Source organism: Antedon bifida, chromosome 4, assembly GCF_963402885.1.
Source record: "Antedon bifida chromosome 4, ecAntBifi1.1, whole genome shotgun sequence".
In the NCBI taxonomy this organism is placed as follows: Eukaryota; Metazoa; Echinodermata; class Crinoidea; order Comatulida; family Antedonidae; genus Antedon; species Antedon bifida.
The window spans coordinates 16,136,089-16,152,165 of NC_136229.1; the positions used below are offsets into that span (position 1 = coordinate 16,136,089).

General features: G+C 31.3%; 1 protein-coding gene across 3 annotated transcripts in view; it reads left to right on the top strand.

Moving 5' to 3' along the window:
* Positions 1-16,077, top strand: part of LOC144840543 (protein kinase C-like) — an 88,456-nt gene that overhangs the window by 60,453 nt on the left and 11,926 nt on the right. For all 3 annotated transcript variants that reach the window (XM_078696378.1, XM_078696379.1, XM_078696380.1), the window contains exons 8-11: positions 4,263-4,403; positions 10,292-10,465; positions 10,980-11,071; positions 15,841-16,042. In XM_078696378.1, the coding sequence (XP_078552504.1) occupies positions 4,263-4,403; positions 10,292-10,465; positions 10,980-11,071; positions 15,841-16,042 (609 nt within the window). The remainder of the gene's footprint in view (positions 1-4,262; positions 4,404-10,291; positions 10,466-10,979; positions 11,072-15,840; positions 16,043-16,077) is intronic.

The following is a 16,077-nucleotide window of genomic DNA, read 5'->3' on the forward strand; positions in this document are numbered from 1 at the left end:
ATCTAATATTTGTTAATTAAAAATTACTTTTATCAAAAGTATTTGTTTAAACTTATTTAATAACATCATGTTGCTGATTTTATTCTCTTTATTTATCATTTTTTTATTGTCAACATCATATGGCCTCATCGTCATTGTACTAATTTAAATATGGTTATTATGTGAAATTCTAGGCAAATCTGTTTTGTATTTCTACTTAATTACATCAGCAATTTTGTATATTGGTGCTGCTAGATGCAAGAATATCTAATATTTTAGTAATTTCACCTCATATTTCATACTAACTATCCATTTCATCACCCCCACATTGACATATATTCTATGTTTTAAGCTCCTACATCTTGGTAAACATCTTGAATTGCTGCGTTGTATTACCTCTCTTAGAATACATGCATAAACTTGTTTTGGGGGATTTTTGGAAATCAATTGGCCTACTGAGTTTATGAAAATGAAATATTATAGCCCAATAGAAGAGAATTAATTTCTTACAAGTGTGTGGTATGAACTTCAACCAATCACCTGTTAACTCTGCTGGTTACCATCTAGATATAGTGTAATAATGTTATATTTTTATATCGCAATCCACAAAGAATGTCGTCTCAATGTACTGTGGACTTAGATGTTACACTTTTCAACTACTATCTGCTTCTCCCCTAAGGGTCATGTTGGTGCTGACAGTTATCTTGTCTGTCCACGACAGTGGTGGTGTGAGCTAGAACACTGGGGTGACCCCTACTTATCTCAAAAGATATACTATACTATACTATATAAGTGTACATAAGAATTTTATGTACACTGGACCATGGTTTATAGTCCTTATCCAAGAAGACTCCAGATCTATATATAAAACTACTGTATATTGTACTGACAGACTTGATTCAAAAGTGAATTAAGAATAGAATATCACTTTGCTCGCAGCATTTAACTTGCAATTGTAACTTCTAGTTTTGTATTCAACGTTGTATATAAAAGCAACCTAGTTGTGAATGCAATCATTAATTCTTGAGGTTATTGGAGCGTTTATTACTCTTCTAGTTATTAATTTCACATGATATTAGTTTGCGGCTTTGTGATTAGATTTAGTTTCTAATTACTTGGCATCTTGTCAATGCAATTTGTTTGTATCCATTGATTAAGTATTAATTAATATTGTCTAAAGTACTCTCACTTCCAATTAAGAAGGGCTAGTGTTTCCCAAAAGCTCTGCAATTTTTTCTGGCTGTTGTACTTTATTGTTTTTATTTAGCTTTTTGTTAGCCACTGATAACCACAGCATTGTCATTTTTTTAAAGTCATTTGACTTTTATTAATATATTCTATACATACAGAAATGCTAAAAACTGAATGCATTTACATTTACAAAGGAAGTATACTACTACTATATTGATTATATATACATTTACATAATATAAATAATTTCCAAAAAGTGAACTCCCTGTAAACCCTTCTAATATGTCCCAAAGTATTCCCCTTATGCATTTTAAAACTAAAGTAAATTCTCTAAAAAAACTAAAGATTTTCCATTAAGATGTTTGCCAGACTATTTACAGTTTGAATTAGGATTAATTTTGTTCAGCATTTTTAATGTTTCTAAAATGTGGCACATGCAAGCGAAATCGGACATAAGTTGCATTTGTAGATTTGTAGAAACAGCCAAAAACATGAAAAATTACATTTTTTTATTTCTACAGAAAATGATAGCTGAAACAATATTTATTTAAATTACCTTGGTGTTTTTCTATTTTGAGACAAATAAATACATTTACATTTTAACATTTTGTGTAGTAACTGTATGTTGGTTAAAAAGATGGTGTAAATTATGTATGATTTTCATAAAACCTATCATGTTTATGCTTAAAATGAAAGTGTTCCATTGAGTTGATTTTAATGAAATTTTGCATAATAATAGAACAATAGTTAATTAAGGAAGGTGCGAAGTTTCATTGAAATAAAATAATTAGAATACCCTTTTGCTAAGGCGTAAACTTAGACGCCCTGTTTATTTTGTTGTTGTAATTTCCTGTTACTTTACTTTAAAAGCATTTTTCTTAAAACACTGATTGTAACAACCAAAACTTTAGACTGAGATATCTCTGGAAGTAGACATGGTATCAAGATATTTTTTTCAGAATTTTAAATCTTGGATTATGTAGTTTCAGTATTTGTGGAAATCTCAATTTTGAAAATTCTGACTTATGTCTGGTTTCCCTTGCAGATGCCACAAATGGAAAAAAATAAATGAAACCTGTTTGCAAGTAGTCTCCTACATGCATTTTATAAAGTAAACTTTTGTTTGATTTTCACCAATCATACTATCACGAAAAATGTTAGATTTAAGAAATTCTCCCTAAAAGTGAATACTACTTATTAAAGTAGAATTCTTAAATTTTGATTGACTTTAAAGTTTAATATGTATTAATCTCAATCATTGAATTAGTTTTTTTAGAATTTGACATTTTCCTTCCAATGTTTTTAATGTTAGTAAGATTTTTTCTAAAATATTTCCAAATGTTCATAAAATAGGAAATAAATGAAAACCAATCAAATAATACAAAATAACAAATTTTATTGAAAAGTTTTACAATCCTGTATTTAGATATAGCAATGTTTCATGTGACTTAAATGTCAACTAGAACATTTTACGGGATAATATGTTCCAGTCGTAAAATGACTAAAGCTGTAAAAGCATTAAAAAGGCATTTTGCCATTGCAATAACAAAAGTAAATGTAATTTTGTAAACATGTAATTTAATTGTGTAATGGAGCAAATAGTTTTGCTGTTTTCTGTATTGAATCAAACATACAGAAAACAGACATACCTGCATGATGTTTTGATAGGTCAAAGATGGAAAATTAGATCCAAGAATCAAATACTTTTTTAAACTAAAATCACTTTGTTTCACCAAGCAATATGTATATATGAAATTTATATATTTTTTATTATATATACAAAGGCCCTGAGATCAACTCATGGTTGCTACAGTATTAGTAATATGTTTGCTACCTTGCAATTTTTGTTAATATATTAGTTATGTTGTAGTCTGCAAACTGTATTTGCCACTTTCTGTAAACAAACTTGCTATTGGCTTACTCCATTTTTCAGATTTTTTAGAAACTGACAAGGGTTTGCTAGATAAAATGTAACTTATTTCTAGGCTTTTATGCTTCTAAATCTCCTTTTTACCCATCTGATGACATGACATGCAAGCACAATAACTGTATTCTATTTTTGGCTTGTTCAATATGTAACCTTTTCTATTCGCTTTCTAAACACAGAGATCATTCAGTAATCTCATTGTAATGCATTCATACCTTTGGGTTTGGTTGTAACCATAATTGTTCAAAAATAAATTATGACAATCTATTGTACAGTACAATACCGTTACTGTAAGGGAATTTCCCATAAAAATACCTTACAAAGGTATTTTTAATAGTAAATTCTACTTTATCTCTATAGAAAATAATTACCTTTGTAAGTTAGTGATGAACAACCTGTTTGAACAAAGAGATATTACTACTTGTATCGTTTTTAGTTGTGCTAGTTGCCTTAAACATTAATTTGCATCCTACAATTTTAATGCCTGGTTAAACTATTAAAAATTACCAATTTACCATAGAAGCAATACAAATATTGCTGCCCACAATATTTACATAATATTTGTCATTTAATTGTTTCTTTTTGTGTTATTTAAAGAAAATGACAAATTATATCCCAATTGGTGTCATATGTGTTTTTTTGTCATCCGCCTTCTCATGATATAAAGTTGAACACTTCGACGAATGTTAGGAGAACATGGCATTATAGCTAATTCTATCATGCAGATAGAATTAATGAGTATTCAAAGTGTTAAACTGTCACACTTCATGATGGAATATATCGGTTAATACATTACTGAATTTCCGGTTTATTTGAACAATCGTTTACTTCTGGTTGAGCTGAGCTATCATTAATTACATGCTATGTTCTTGTAAAGAGACAGGTCAATTTATTGGTAATTTTAAACCAAGATACTGTGTAATTTTAAAATTCTAACAGAAGCATGTGTGAGATGTATTTTAAATTTAAAAAAAGATCCCCTAATAAAAGAAACTGTGTCTTACTAGTTGCCAAAATTCCACACAGATTGCCCAATGTGGGTTTGCATAGACTATGAGCTCCCAACTGCAGTACAGGAAGGCACTTTGAAGATGGAGAATGTGTGTGTTTTAATTCAAACTAGAAAAACTATTTGATCTAAAATGCTTTTTTCTCATTGCAACAGAGGCAGCATCTAAGTGAAAAATCAGATGACAAGGAGCGAGAGCCACTTTCAGGAGATCAAATAACTAACAAAGTTTCTGACGTTATCAGAGCAAGTGATTTTAACTTCTTAACCGTTTTAGGCAAAGGAAGCTTTGGAAAGGTAAGTACTATATTTCATGTTTTAACAAACCAAAAAAGCATCACTCTTGATTGTTTTATTATTTCATTATGAACTTTTCAACTGGAAAGAAAGAGTCCATGAAGAAAAAAAAGAATTATGGGTTGTGGATGACATCGAAAATGGAAGAATATGTGGCATATGAAGAGAAGAACCAAAGAGAAAGAGTGATGGAAAGTTGTTATGCAAAGTTGTTATTGGAGACCTGCTTGAGGCATTGTTCCTTCAATGATGAGTAGTCTTTATCTGCCTGTTAGAACCGGAGTATTCAATGATCTTGCATTATAACTAAATTATAAATTTAAAGTATGGTATCCTTCCAAATAACCATATATAATAATGCAATGAGATCGTAGAATTCCAGGTTATAAATATATTTTAAACGTGAGTGGGGAGTAAATGAATCTACTGCAGTAGAAATATACATTAATTTATATTATGCATGATTTGTTTTAAAATGCCTGGTTTAGCTTAAATTCATGGTTTTATAGCATCCGGTTTTAAAGAGTATTACTGTATATCATTTGCAAAATATTAGATGTTCACATATTTTTTTTTTGGAACATTGATGGTTATAAATGTTCATGTTAACATTTATAAGTTTAGCTCATGGCTATCATCTCCATCATTATACTCGGTTTTTATCGTCCGCGACAGCTTCATTATCTTTATGCATAGTGCACGTTTTCTCCCTATGGACCCGATTACAGAAGAATGAATTATAATTAAAACTAAGAAGAGTAGTTGTATCTTGTATCATGATAGTAATCCGCTCAAGATTCTATCCACATTAGCATCAATTTAAATTTTCCATTGATTAGTTTTTCTGACTAAAATAAAATAATTTCTATGAATTATTTAACAATCTGATCAGTAAAAATCAATTTAAATTAATGTACGTTGAATGAAATTTTGGTAAACAATTTTAGTAAATGCTTTTGTGTTCTTTTTTGTACGAGTTTTCAGAGAAATTGTTATTTAGTTCAACATACTGTAGCACAAGAAATATAAATCATTTTCTTTTTACTAATCATTTTCTTTTTACTTATTGTACAAATTAACATTATCCTGATGATCAAATTTCAGTGACATTCTGTTGTTTTTCACAATTAACAAATCTTTCAAGTAAATTTTATGTTTAGATGATGTAAACTTTACTTCAAACAAGTTTTCTGAAAGAGTTTTGTGTAGTTTTCAAAACTATCAAAACAGATTGTTTCATATTGCTTGAGTTGTAGTAATAAAGTTTATACTGCATTACCTAAAATATTTGACTATCCGCACAATTGTCTAATTTCCAAAAGGTACATTTTATCTGTACAATTGATATTTAACATGATATTCCTTTAATTTCTAGAACACATAAAACATAGTTTTATTATCATCTTTAGTTACTCAATTTGGTCAGTTATTTGTACCTCTGATGTAGGTCATGTCTATTGACCCCAAATTCAATATCTCATAGCTGTGTGCGTCTAATACAAGTTTAATCTTCAGACATAGTCATCAGTATTGAATAATAAAGAAGAATATCAATCTAAAGTATAATAAAATTCAATTTTTGCTGGGTGTGTTAAAACGAAGATTGATGGAAGTAGATGATTTACACACTTGGGGTCGTGGATGAAAAGCTCTGCTAGAGATATGAACAACTTGGCATCTGGAAATTCAAACTTGGAAAAGATATGAAATTGTAACAGTTTCAGGGTAACAGTGGAGAACATCCTGCTTTCATCATTTTTTTTTTTAGCCAGCTTTCTCTCTTTCCAAGGGGTTATTGACTGTCGCTCGTTCGAGGCTGTTTACCATCTCTCAACTTCTTCCTGTATTGTGCATCATGTTCCTCCAAACCAACTTTCCTTCTTCATTTACCATATCTTTCCACATAACCTTTGGCCATCCTCTTTCTCTTCTACCTCCAACTCTGAGCTCTCTTTACTGGTTCATCTTCACTTTTCTTAGAATATGTCCCATCCATCTAAAACTACTCCTCGTAACAATCCATTTTAAACATGATTGTTTCATTCAGTCATAGATGTTCGATGAGCTCCTCTCCACACATCTTTTTTATCATTGCCCTTTCTGTTCTTCCCAAAATTCCTTCATTAATTGTCTTTATGTTCCATCTTTCGAAGCCATACAAAATTGTTGACCTTACACAGACTACACATCCAATATCCTACATTGTGAGTGTGAAACCTTGACAAACAAGTTAACAAATTGTTAAAAATGGCTACTATAAATATATGTTAATATAGTCCTAGATATCAGTTGGACGGCACATATGACTTGAATTACATATGGACCTACTAGAAATTACATCATCAATATAAAAGAGAGGGCAAAAAAGGGTTAGGGAAGAGTTTTGTCTGAGCTGGTAACCTGGTGACCAATCTGGAGCAAAAGATCTATTGTAGAACCAGTGTTGACATGTGGATTTTCTGCAAGATGCCAGCTACACGGTTGAAGAAATATGAATACTAATAATGCAAGATTGGAATGAATCATTATGGGGTCCATCACTGTCAGAATATTCTGGATATATTGCCTAAATTAATGATTTACTACCCAGCCTGTTTTCTGTTTAATATTCAAACAAACTGCATAACTGAAAATAATGTAATTGTTATTGATTACTTTTGATAATTTATTAATTTTACGGTTATGATAAAATGGCATCAACTAGGGTCAACAGTGAATTATACAAAATTGTGTAGAGTGTCTGTTGGAGAGTCAATTGTCAATGCTACTATATTACAATGTTGAAATATTGTATAAGAAATTTGCGTCAATGCAAATCAACCGAATGCACAATAATTATCTCATTATTTGAGTGAAAGCATAAATGACATAAAATGTAATAACACTTGTTAATGGTAGACAAGGACTGACAAGTTGAAGGCTGTAACATTACAGGTATCACGTTTATGAGAAATCTATTGATTTTAGCATGTCTATGAGATGGAAAGATATTGAATGCTGCTGCACTCTGTTCTTGAAGCAAAGTACTTTGTGGTTTTGGAAGATTGTGTCTCACAGAATTATAAGAATAGTTAAAATTATTGTGGAGTTATAGCTTGTTACACGCCTACCAATCCCAGCTTCGCGGGTTCAAATCCTGTCTGATGTCAGGGGAAAAAACACCACGGCCAAAGAATTTTTGTTTATGTACAGTATGTATGTTTGTGTATGTTTGTACAGATTGTCACATATTGAAACAGTTATTCAATTCACCAATAATTAATAATTTAATTTAATATACCAAAGAATAATAATTATAAGCATTGACGTCATACTGAATACTTACCTTCAGGCAGAAGTCATAATGTAGTCTTTTTATTAACTTAATTTTAATTTTGTTAAAGAAACGAAACATGCTATTATGATGTATTATGTATACCCCTGCTCCAAATCAACTCCTCCAAATTCCTTTCCATGTTGCATTTCTTTCTTTAGGTAACTAAAAATGTGCTGAATCTTAATATAAAATTATGAAATGAATCTACGTCATTAAAGGTGGAAGATACAATATATAGTTTGTAACTAAAAGTGTAATGGCTACATTTGCCATGTATGGAGTCAGCTGTCTCAGTCAGTCTTTTTATGAATACATTTCTCTATAGTTATTTAAACCTCATGACCTCGTTTTGTTGTAAAATAATATATTTTATTTTTTAGTGTATAATTTGATAATGTTTTTTTATGTGCAGCTGTTGCATGTTTTTGTTAGTAATGTTGTTAGTGTTTATCAAAAGTAGCTTTATGTATGTAGCAAGTTACAAATGCAGTAGAACTTCTTTAGGACCCAACAGTTGTCCTCTTAATAGGGTTGTCCCTGAATAGGAGTTGTTTGTACGAACTGATTGTTCTTATGATGTGAAAAGTATCCCTTAATATGAGTGTCCGAGAGTGAGGATTCTACAATATAAAATGGAAGAAAATATTAATATTAATTCATCAATAACATCTTTATATTCCATCCTGCAATTGATCGATGGGATTGTTATTTTTTTATTATCGTCATGTACTGTAATTAGGAACAACAATAATTTAGCCGGCCGTACTTTGAAATCTGTGATTTAACATGAAAGCTTTCGCAAATGTAAATATGTATCTTGGTAATGCTCCATGACGTAATCAATAATATTTGACCTACTTACTACAATTCGATCTACGCCCCCTTAGCATAAATAGCATACAATGAGAACATGCCCATCGGGAAGTGAAAATCAACACATCTGTATCAACAGCATTACTGGGGGTACTCAACCTTTCTTTATATTCCTTTCCATTTTCAATCATCTAAATGGAGTACTATGCTCTTAATGACATAGATAATTACAGAAATATATTCCTTAGGGTTTTGTAACACTTTCTGAAAACATGATATGGAATTTTAAACAAACTGTATGGTTCCATAATACAGTCGAATCCCTATTATGGGAGCATCTTCAGGACAAACAAAGTTCCCCTGAATATAGGTGTCCTAAAGGAGAAAAACCTTCTAAAATTGGCTTGTGCTTAATAAAGTAAATTTAGTAGTACAAAAAATAAATTTGTTGCATTAAATTTGATTGTAAAAATGCAGTAAATGTCATGAGTTATTAAAAATAACTATTTTAGTCATGATATGAACATTTTTTTTGCATTCTTGATAAATATTTCCTGTATAACACTAAACCCCCAAGCTCCAAAAGAAAATAATAGCAATTTATTTACTATACACACTATTAATATGAATTTTTCCCAACCTAATTGTTAATATCTGAATGTTCTGTTATTCATGGTAATGCTTGCGAAAATTCTTTATTAGCATACATTGATCAGTATTCAGTAGAAATAATTTCAATCAGATTTGGCGACTGTATTTGATTGTCTTCACGCAATACAATAATGATATATTGCTTGTAAACATTATAGACTTAGAATTCAACCACTGTACAATTTTATTTTCAACGTTATACAGCACAGACTTCCACTGCATGTAAATTTATGGTTTAAATCGAATGACGCAATATAAAATTGGTTTACTTTTGGCTCATTATTACATACAATTTTGTATAGTTGCATTTTAGTTCACGTAGCTAATTTTTCAAAATAGATTTCTGAGAATGAATGGGCAAATGTCAAATAAATCAACAAAAAAACACTTTAATATTTTAGATTCTTGAATAGATCGAATTGTTCACTTTTTAAAGTGTTTAAATTAAAATTTGTTGTTTGTAAGGCGGTTATTTCAGGCAACTATTTCTGTTGTTGTAGTTCTGAAAAGAAAATAATTTCAGAATTCTTTTTATTATGTTCTTTGTATTCTATGTAAGAAAAATATTTTGGGTGTATTTTATAGTGCAGTCATAAAAATATATTAACAATAGCATTAATAAAAATCTATAAAGCTATATCCGGTTTGATACTATTCAGTTTTTGCCATTAGTTCGATCGAGTACACAAAAAAACATATTACACAGTTGATAACATTCCTATTCTTTTGTACAGTGTATAGGTTTCTTTTATGTATGCATGTATGTGTATTACAATTACCTATAAATAGATACATTTAGTTGATAAAAGTATCTGAAATAAAAATTTATGTTAGATTGTACAGAAAAAAACCTTCAAATAACAAGCTGAAAATTAAGAACCATGTTAATGGTGCTATCTGTAAAACAATTTGTATGTTCTTTTAAATGGTTTTTACAGTACTGAAATTCATTTTTTCAAAATTTGTTTTTCATAGATATTTTTGATGTACAAGAATTGGAATCGTACTTTGTGTTCTAAACTTTTTTTTTTTTTATTGTTACAAGAATAGGTTTTCAGTAGATTCTGTTTGCTCACCTTTATTAAAAATTGCAAATCTTTGTTTACAGGTTATGTTGGCAGAAAGAAAAGGAACTGATGAGCTTTATGCGATTAAGATACTAAAGAAGGATGTGATTATCCAGGATGATGATGTAGAGTGCACAATGATTGAGAAGAGAGTGCTGGCACTCGCTCATAAACCACCATTCCTTACCCAATTACATTCATGCTTTCAAACACAGGTAATGTAGTATATATGTATTACTCTGAGCCTGTTTTCCACTAGATTAACTTGTTGACATAAATCGAATGCGCAAGATACACATGGCGATGGATTATTTAAGCTGTCATTGCGTTGCGTCACATCCACGTCCTTGCATTGTGTCACATCCACATCCTTGCATTGTGTCTCTAGTGGATACCATGCTTAAAGGACCATGATCACCTCCCCGGGAGACGATCCCTACACTTTTTTGATAGTATACCAAGTTTTTTATCATGGAAAATGAAATGAATGTATATGAGAGTTTTACATCCCTTCCTTCTTGAACGACAAGGCAATGGAATTAAAGCAACTTGCCTATTAGAATGGCACAGATGGTCCCATGTATCTCAGTTGTCAAGATATCACTTTCCATTATGCCTCTTTGTAGTGCAAAATTATAATAGAACTCTTTACATAACAATCATTCCAATATAAACTGCTAATATGAATATGTAATTTAAATGTTTTCCACAATACGCTGTCTTTTGCAGGATCGTCTATACTTTGTCATGGAATATGTAAATGGCGGTGATCTAATGTTTCAGATACAGAAAGTAGGAAAATTCAAAGAACCACATGCTGTGTAAGTATACGTTAGACAATAACAGATTTAGAATGATGGTACTGTTGATTTAATAGCATAGCAATTAGGTTAATATTCACTCTGCTCTTATTGACTAGGTTGGCCAAAAGCAAATTTAATCATGTCTTAGTTTGCAAACCAAAACACAATTTTTTAACCTAGTCTTTTAGAGTTTTTTTAAAATGTTGTTCAATATGTTTGGGAGTGGAATGCAGGAAAATGCTGTTGATAGTCATGTTTGCTGTCAAGCTTCAAATTCACTCAAAATGCTTGCAGCCAATAAACGGCTTTCAATGTTTTAGCATGATCTAGATTTGATTATACCGTATTTAATTTGATTTGATTACAATATGTTAATGTATAAATCTTAAGGTTTACTGTGGATCAATTGTTTCAACTAACGATCCTACACCGCCCACTTACTCGCATCTAATCTCAGACTGCCCACCTTCGCATTTCCTAATTACATATTGAATGAGAAAAATAGATGATAATAGACAAATTATTAGTTTTTAATTCAACAATACAAACATTGTTACAGATTGCAAAAAAATAATAATTACCCTTACATAATTCCATGATTTATAAATAGCACATGTATAATAAATAATATTTATTAATGGTATGACGACGCTTGCTATAGTTTACATTCCCATGACGCGAAAATGCTAACATTTTTCTAGTGTAGCACAATGTTTCAGACAAGATAAATGACTACATTTGTGAAGGCTTAACAGTCCTCTGGGTTGCTTTTGCAACCTCTGGGGGCTACGATAAACTACCTTTCTGCAATTTCGCTCATAAACATACAACAGCAATTAAAGTTTTGACAGATTCGTTAATGTGACATAAACAAGAAAATTCAGTACTTCAAGTGAATTTTCGTGAGGTCTCCACTATCAAATTTTATGTGACAAAAACTGTGATGTTTCCATATATGGACATGATGATGTCATATCACTACCATATTAGGGAATATCACCACCATATTTGGGCTCATCACCCTTTTTTTGTCAAACTAGTTTTTATGACTTTTGTTTGTCCTGACAACGTCTCATGTCCTGACCGACTGACCGAGGCTCTATTCTCTCCGTTTCAGAACGTTTATGATGATCACACATCTAACATTGATCCTGATCAGAATTTTTTTCATAGCAACACTAATATATCAAATTATTATCATCCTAGTGATTTTACCCGCAAAATTAATACAAATTCAGACAATAGTTTTTCATCCATCCACTTTAATGCAAGAAGTCTACTAAAAAATATTGATCAAATCGTGAGTCTTTTGTCTTCTCTTCATTTTTCTTTTGATGTGATTGCTGTTAGTGAAACATGGTTAAAATTTGATAATCCCTTGGTTAAAATCCCTGGTTTTTCTTTTGTATCGAATCACAGGTCTTTTAAAGGCGGCGGCGGTGTCGCCTTGTATATTCGCGATGGCCTTCAATTTTCAATAAGAGATGATCTATCTTTTGACCCCCTAGTTTGCGAATCAATATTTGTTGAAATCATCCGCCCTAATACAAAAAATATTATTACAGGAAGTATCTATAGAGCCCCATCAAATGATCCGCTTCTGTTTATTGATAAACTTGATTCAATCTTAGCCAAATTATCCAATGAAAACAAAATTAATTATATTCTTGGTGACTTCAATATTGATATATTAAAAAATGAATCTAATAATGAAGCTTGGCAATTTGTCAACTCTCTGTTTAGTAATTATTTTCTCCCCCTTATTCATAGACCATCCAGAATCACCAAGTCCTCTTTCTCACTGATTGACAATATTATAACTAATAAATTTGATTTCCCTAGTATTAGTGGACTATTATTTAGTGATATTTCGGACCATCTTCCCGTTTTTAATATTTCGTATTTTTCCTGTGATGTACGTAGCTCAGATAGGGATGAATCATTTAGATTTAGATGCATTAACCAAATCACTATTGATAAATTCCGTCAAGAATTGTCTAGCGAACAATGGATTGACATTCTAAATACCCAAAACCCAGATGATGCATACAACAAATTTGAACATACCTTTTCGTTACTTTACAATAAAACATTTCCATACAAAACTATCAAAAAAACTAAAACTAAACTCAAGACCTGGATGACCGACTCTCTTCTTAAGTCCATTAAATATAGGCAAAAATTATACTCAAACTTTCTTCATCGTCCCTCTGCGAAAAATGAAACAAAATATAAACAATGTCGCAACCGAATCAATTGTCTTATCAAAACTGCGAAATCAAATTATTTTAAAAATACTTTTATTAAACATAAAAATGACATCAGGGCCACTTGGAAAACTATTAATTCCCTTATAAAACAATCCTCTAACAAACAAAGTAATACTTTTTTTAACTGCAATGGTGAAATGTCAAATGATCCCACCAAGATTGCAAACTCTTTTAATTCATTTTTTACTGAAATTGGTCCCACCTTAGCTAACCAAATACCCAAGACAATCACATCGTATAAAGAATTTCTTCCTAACCCAAATATTCATTCTATTTTTTTATCCCCGGTCGATGAGGACGAAGTTATTCAAATTTTGCGTTCATTCAAGAGTAATAAGTCCCCCGGTATTGACGACCTACATGCGAATGTCATCAAGCAAGTTACTGAACTTATCTCCCTCCCTTTATGCCATATTTTTAACATTTCTTTAACTAAGGGAATTTTCCCAAGCAGATTGAAGATAGCTCGTGTAACACCCATCTTTAAATCTGGCAGTAAATCTGACTTAACGAACTATCGCCCTATTTCTATTTTACCTGTTTTCTCAAAAGCCCTAGAAAGAATTATTTACGACAGAACTTTTAATTTTATTACCAAATACGATATTTTATACTCTCAACAATTCGGCTTTCGTAAAAAATATAATACATCCATGGCTCTTATTGACCTTACTAACAAAATTGTGGACGCTTTTGAACGCAATGATTTCGCTATTGGACTCTTTATTGATCTTTCCAAAGCTTTTGACACTATCGATCATGATATTCTTTTATTTAAGTTATCCCATTATGGTATTCGAGGGCCTGCATTAAATTTGTTTAAAAGTTACTTAGCAAATCGTTCTCAATGTACTAGATACTCAAACCACCTATCTCATTTTTCATCAGTCACATGCGGTGTCCCCCAAGGTTCTCTTTTAGGTCCACTTTTATTTATTTTATACATTAATGATTTATACCGATGCTCTAATCTTCTCTCGTTTTTTCTCTATGCTGACGACACAACCGTGTTCTATTCTTCCCCTAATATCCAATCTCTTTTTGATGACCTTAACACCAACTTAAAACACATGTCCATCTATTTTTCTAGTAATAAGTTATCTATCAATTATAAAAAGTGCAGCTTTATTCTTTTCCGGAGTCCCCAAAAAGACAGATTTATCAATACTACGCCATATAAGATTCTGATTGACAATTATGATATTCCACGTGTTGAAAGCGCAAAGTTTCTAGGTGTTTATCTCGATAGTGGTCTAACTTGGAAAACTCACATTAAAGAAATCGAGAACAAAACTTCCAAGAGCCTCGGTGTCATGTTTAGACTTTCTTCGTTCACTCCCCCAAATATCCTCCGTATTATTTACTGTTCTTTAATTCTTCCCTATCTGAGCTATTGTAACATTGTATGGGCAAATACTTACCCATCCAATCTCACCAAACTTCACATTATACAAAAAAAGGCTACTCGCATTATATCTGGCGTTCCACCCCGGTCTCATTCGTCTCATTTGTTTTCTAACTTGAATCTCCTTAATATTTTTGACATTAATATTTTTCAACAATTTATATTCGTGTACTCATCAATACATTTCCTTCTTCCTAAGCATCTGTGTAATTTTTTCATCCCAAATTCTGTTCGTCACTCGTACTGTACAAGAAACCAATTTAAGATCCATATACCGAAACATCGCACTAATTATTTTCAACATAACATAAGATTTTCCGGCTCCAATTTATGGAATAATTTACCTCCTGACATCGGCAACTCTATTTCAATAAAAACGTTTTCTTCCAAACTTAAGAAATACCTTATTGCAAAGTATTGATCTCTCTTTTTTATTCCGGCAATTTTTTCGAGTTTCATTTGTCAGTTCTTGGTCAGGATATGATTTGCTGTCATTCTGATCGTTGTTTTTTTTCCTCCTTTTGCTGTCTTGTTATGTCCCTGTCCTTACGTCCTGTATTTTTGAATTTTCGACCGTCTTACCTGTGTCTGTAAATAGGCTGGCCCGCCACAAGATTTGTATCTTCTTGGGCACTGCCTACTTCCTTTTATTGATACCTGTATACTTTTTTTTTTTTATCATCAATTGACATGTTTTATATTCTACTTGAATTTGTTATGATTACCTAATTTTATTGAAGGAAGAAATAAATGTTTAGTTGAATTGAGTTGAATAGTGTAGACAGAGCTTAAGAGATTTATTAAATATAAAAAGGTCATACAGCACAGTAGAACCCCTCCTTTGAGACACCCCTAATTAGGGGACACTTACAAAAATAATGAGGGGCAATGTATGTTTTTAACACTATTGTCAACCTCTATTCATGGGACACTCCTATTAAAGGACCACTTTGTTGGGTGTCACCAGGGTTCTACTATATAATGGAAAAACTATATCATTCAAACTTTATTTCTTTGGATTGAAAAGTGCAATTAAATAATTAATGAGCGATACCAATACCTGTAATACTTAAAACATGTTTTACTACATATAATAATTTTTGTATAAACAGGTTTTATGCTGCAGAAATAGCTATAGGCCTATTCTACCTTCACAAACAAGGCGTTGTCTACAGAGATTTGAAATTGGACAACGTTTTACTGGACTATGAAGGTCATATTAAAATTGCCGATTTTGGCATGTGTAAAGAAAGAATGTTTGAGAACGTTACTACGAAAACTTTCTGTGGTACTCCAGATTACATTGCACCAGAGGTAAGCAATATTTGTATTCATATATCTCTTGTTAA